At 43.2% G+C, this 4,276-nt stretch overlaps 2 protein-coding genes across 2 annotated transcripts; both read right to left on the bottom strand.

Annotated features, from left to right (window-relative positions):
• Positions 1–326: 326 nt before the first annotated feature.
• Positions 327–2,888, bottom strand: LOC140009549 (serine/threonine-protein phosphatase 7 long form homolog). Its single transcript, XM_072055444.1, has 5 exons — positions 2,112–2,888; positions 1,941–2,023; positions 1,765–1,852; positions 1,189–1,635; positions 327–1,093 (listed from the first exon to the last, which is right to left on the bottom strand). The coding sequence occupies exons 1-5, from the start codon at positions 2,880–2,882 to the stop codon at positions 512–514; spliced, it is 1,971 nt and encodes a 656-aa protein (XP_071911545.1). The 5' UTR covers positions 2,883–2,888; the 3' UTR covers positions 327–511.
• Positions 2,889–3,129: 241 nt separating this feature from the next.
• Positions 3,130–3,561, bottom strand: LOC140016920 (uncharacterized). Its single transcript, XM_072071145.1, has one exon. The coding sequence runs from the start codon at positions 3,559–3,561 to the stop codon at positions 3,130–3,132; it is 432 nt and encodes a 143-aa protein (XP_071927246.1).
• Positions 3,562–4,276: the final 715 nt, after the last annotated feature.

The raw sequence follows: 4,276 nt of genomic DNA, 5'->3' as shown, positions 1-4,276 counted from the left end.
AACCCCCCACGCAAGTGTAATATACCAAAAACACAATATCCAACCAATCAAAACACATCAAACATGTCCACATTTCAAATCAAGGCGTGAGGTTCTTTGATCTTTTTTACACATTTACACCAAAATGACACCTTTAGGTCTCGTATGCACATTGAATGAGTCCATGTGCAATTATAAACATGTTTTCACCGAAACTCACTGGAACATTCATGTGGTGGCCATTTTATATGCTCCATGAATATATATATATTCATATATATATATATATATGTATATATATGTTTATATATATACATCTACTATCTTTTGAAAAAAATTGGACAGAATCTCCCCTTAAAAGTGGACTAAACTCCCTGCCAGCAAATCCAAAGTCATGAACATTTAATCTAAGCAATATTTCCGACAACTTGTCCAAATACAAAACATAAAACTACTCCAAGTCCCACACATTTTTCTCCCCTACACTTAGAATAATATTCATAACAGGAGCAACCAATTACAGTTTTGAACATCAATGATGTCCAAGTTTTCCATGCGTGCCACATCCTCTGGGTTTGTGTGCTCTTTGTGTGCGACGTGGCTGGGCTGGCATCACTATATCGACTTGCGTAATTTGTGACTCAAGTCTTTGATCAAGTGCTTGGGTACTTTGGCCTGCATCTGTACCTCCCACATGTTGTTCACCACTGCCATGGAGCTCGTCTGTATTGGGCGTAAACGCCTCCATAAGTACTGGGCCCCTAGAATGACCAAAAGGTCCGGTAGAGGTGCCCTGGTGCTCAGTAGCCTGTGACCTTCCATCAAGTCCGGTTTGGACGGTGGGTTCTGGTGATCGAAATCTACGACGGCGTCCACCGCCATGCTGACCTCCGTGAACATTCCTAGGAGCTCTTTCAACGCGATTGGGGTCGGTTGGCTGTGGAATTTGCTGTGGCACTCGTGAAGGGCGAAATGCAAGTCGGGATGACTCCCCTACAGTTTCCAATGTCATGGATGCAAAGTCCTTCATTGCATTAAAATAATTCGCGTGCTGTTCGTCACTCTGCGTTAGAGAGGTCTCTGCCATGTAATACACCTGAGTCATAGCATCCATCTGGAGTGCAAATATGTGGATGAATAAGGAATAATAGAGTTAAATCTATATCGACTGTCCGGGACTGTATTTAACTAGTTGTAAGGAAAACTGACCAGATATTGTGTTCTGGCGCTATCACCCTGAAAGCCCTCCGGTAAAATGAGCTGCCTAGTAGGATTTGAAACATATACCACTGTTCGCTCGCGATACCACTGACGATACTCATCGGATGGATATGTGGGATCTTCAGCTACAACACCATCTTCCACATGTGAATGACGATCAGTCCACACCTCAACATATGCTCGATGTGCAGTTAACCAGTCTTGGTTCCCCTTGCCACGACGATCAAGAGAATGCAGTTCCTGTTGATTTTCGGTCAATCTTATATCAGGCACGGGCTGATGATATCCGAACTGTCTCATAACTCGATTGGAAAGATGTGGCTCGACAACTTCCCAACATATGAGATACGTGACAGATGTCCAAATGCGGCGTCCTGCAGTACAATAGGGAGGCAGAGAAGCGAGAATATCGTCCGAGTATGGCTGCCATATGAACTGCAAGGCCAATAATTATTCAATGACATAACCTTCAACCAACTATGACCCTAATTTTAATGGAAAAAGTGCTGTGCCATATAACGGCAAAGGACCCAATCGTAAAAGCATCAAATGATGTTACTGTACCTCTCGGGCCCGTAAGCCCGTCAACTGATCTCGGAATATAGATACAACATGTCTTGCAACTCTATGCACATCAAATTGAACATTCCACCTGCAGGGAACGAATTAGAGCCGTTGTGTCTTAAAGGCGAAAATTTTGATTTTTATTAGTACTATATACATATATTTGATATACATACCGAGCTCCATATGGACCAGGATAGTGCTCTAACGGATGCACTCGATCAGGGCGAACTGTTGGTATACGTTCCCACGCCCATAGCTGTATTTAAATTGTATTTGAATATATTAATTGACCATGTAAACTCCTCTATAGTTAAATCTAGACACTTTGAACGAGACAAATGTACCTGAAGCAACATCAATGGTCCCGCAATGGACGATCTATAGGGAGATGTGGCGCTACACAATGATCGATACAAAGTTGCTAATATCGCACTACCCCAGCTATATTGCCCAACAGTTTTCAAATCTCGTAGTAATGGCATATACAACAACGGGACTTTATTACCAGATTTATCTGATAATAAATGACCGCCTAATAGCAGAAGCAGGTATACGCGGGCCCGCTGTCTACAGTGGACATCCGAAGCATCGGGTGGCAACCCTGCATCTAATACTCTAGATAAACACCCCAATTTCAGCCGTCGCCCATCAAAATCTGACATCAAGGGAGAAAAACCAAGCAACTCCTCACATAAATTCACCCACTCCTGAACACTATGAGTTGTATCTATCCCTATAACTGGAGGACCATCTATGGGTAGACCCCACAGAACCTCAACATCCTGTAAGGTAACTGTAGTCTCTCCAACGGGGAGATGAAAGGTATGAGTCTCGGGCCGCCATCGCTCCACTAAACTAGTGATCAAAGCATGATCGAGCATCATATATCCACAGTCAAGCACCCCTTCAAAGCCAGCCAATCGAATATAATGCCGAACAGTCTCTGGGATAGGTGTATGATCCCAAAAATGCCTATCACATCGTCTGACATCAAGCTGATCACCTAGAATGTGCCCGTCAAATATAGAACGTGCCCGGTGTGCAGTGCCAGCTGAGATGATATCATACACAAATGGGCCCGGATGCAGGACTGCCCCCGTAGAAATGTCGGCCATACCTCTGACAACAATAGCTGCAAATACATTATGTAACATATAAGCCTACACACATTTGAATAGAAGAATAGGAGTTTCTTCAACTAATGCAACACTTTAAATACAGAGCTGCTAAAAATAAGGTCAAAATTATGACCCGATTGAAACATTGATCAACAACATGTATCTCATAAATCATATTAATTTCATAATCCCAAAAATTACAGATATCATAGTACACTGGTTCATATCCCTAAAACGGATGACATCAAGCTCTAAAATTTGGACAATTTCTTCTATTATGGCCCGATTGATGACAATTTGTACATCTTCTTGGCACCTCTGGGTCTCTCTCATCCATCTCATTCCGAATTCTTCTAACTCGTACCCTTCCAGCCCGACGTGCAACATATTTACTACTATCTGCCCGCAGCTCCCAATCTGGTTGGAACCAAGTATCCGGATGTGGCAAAGGGCTAAACTTTCCTGAATACTGCACCGCCCACCGCCTATTTGTAAATTGGGGATCTACAAGTGCACCAGGATTATCACCTCGGTGCCTGCACACGGCCATCACGTGCGAACAGGGAAGTCTGTAGCACTGCCACTTACCACAAGAGCATGTTTTATCAAAATACTTTACCGTTTGTGTATTACCCCCTTTACCATCCACACGTCTACCAGTCACAATTTTGTACATCCCCGATGAGCCATCGAACTCAACAACCCTGTGGGTTCCCGCTTTCAGGTCCGAATTCTTAAACCGCCGTCATATCTTTGGAGGAAATGGATAACGGCAATGTCTAGCATCCTCTCTTCTTGTTTTAAACAACTCAACAGTCCGATGAAATGTCATATCAATACAAGCCCGGATAGGCAAATGACGAGCTCCTCTAAGTACATTATTATAACTTTCGGAAATGTTGGTTGTAAGAATACCCCAACGGTTCTCACCGTCATGTGTTAGACACCACTTCTCAGCTCCAATGTTAGACAGATAACTCCATGCATCTGGAAACATGTTCCTCAATTCTCGTTTGAATGCCCGCCACTTGCGCAATTGTCTGGCTTTTCCCATTGCCCAACATAACCTTCTAAGGTGCAAGCCTTTGAAGTGACTCATTAGGTTACTCCTAACGTGTCGTAGACAAAATCTATGAAAGGCCAAAGGTTCTTGCCAATAGTCATAATGTGTCATGGCATGGATGATACCATTATGCCGATCCGAAATGACACAAATAGGATACCGATCACGGGCCACATTGTATCTTAGTTGTTCCATGAACCAAGACCAACTACAAATAGTTTCTTCGTCGACAATGGCATAGGCTAGCGGAATAATGTGGTTGTTGGCATCTTGCGTAACTGCAACAAGTAGTTTGCCTTTATATTCGCCCCGCAGATGAGTGCCATCA

Source organism: Coffea arabica, chromosome 1e (genome assembly GCF_036785885.1).
Source record: "Coffea arabica cultivar ET-39 chromosome 1e, Coffea Arabica ET-39 HiFi, whole genome shotgun sequence".
NCBI classification, from domain to species: domain Eukaryota; kingdom Viridiplantae; phylum Streptophyta; class Magnoliopsida; order Gentianales; family Rubiaceae; genus Coffea; species Coffea arabica.
Note: the sequence above shows the minus strand (reverse complement) of the source record. Positions and strands in the feature narration are given on the sequence as shown.

Coding starts and splice junctions, on each gene's coding strand:
- LOC140009549 (XM_072055444.1), bottom strand. CDS start 2,882: ATGGCCGACATTTCTACGGGGGCAGTCCTGCATCCGGGCCCATTTGTG. Junction 1,853..1,940: donor CCTGGTCCATATGGAGCTCG/GTATGTATATCA, acceptor CGTTCCCTGCAG/GTGGAATGTTCAATTTGATG. Junction 1,636..1,764: donor CGGGCTTACGGGCCCGAGAG/GTACAGTAACAT, acceptor TTGGCCTTGCAG/TTCATATGGCAGCCATACTC.
- LOC140016920 (XM_072071145.1), bottom strand. CDS start 3,561: ATGTACAAAATTGTGACTGGTAGACGTGTGGATGGTAAAGGGGGTAAT.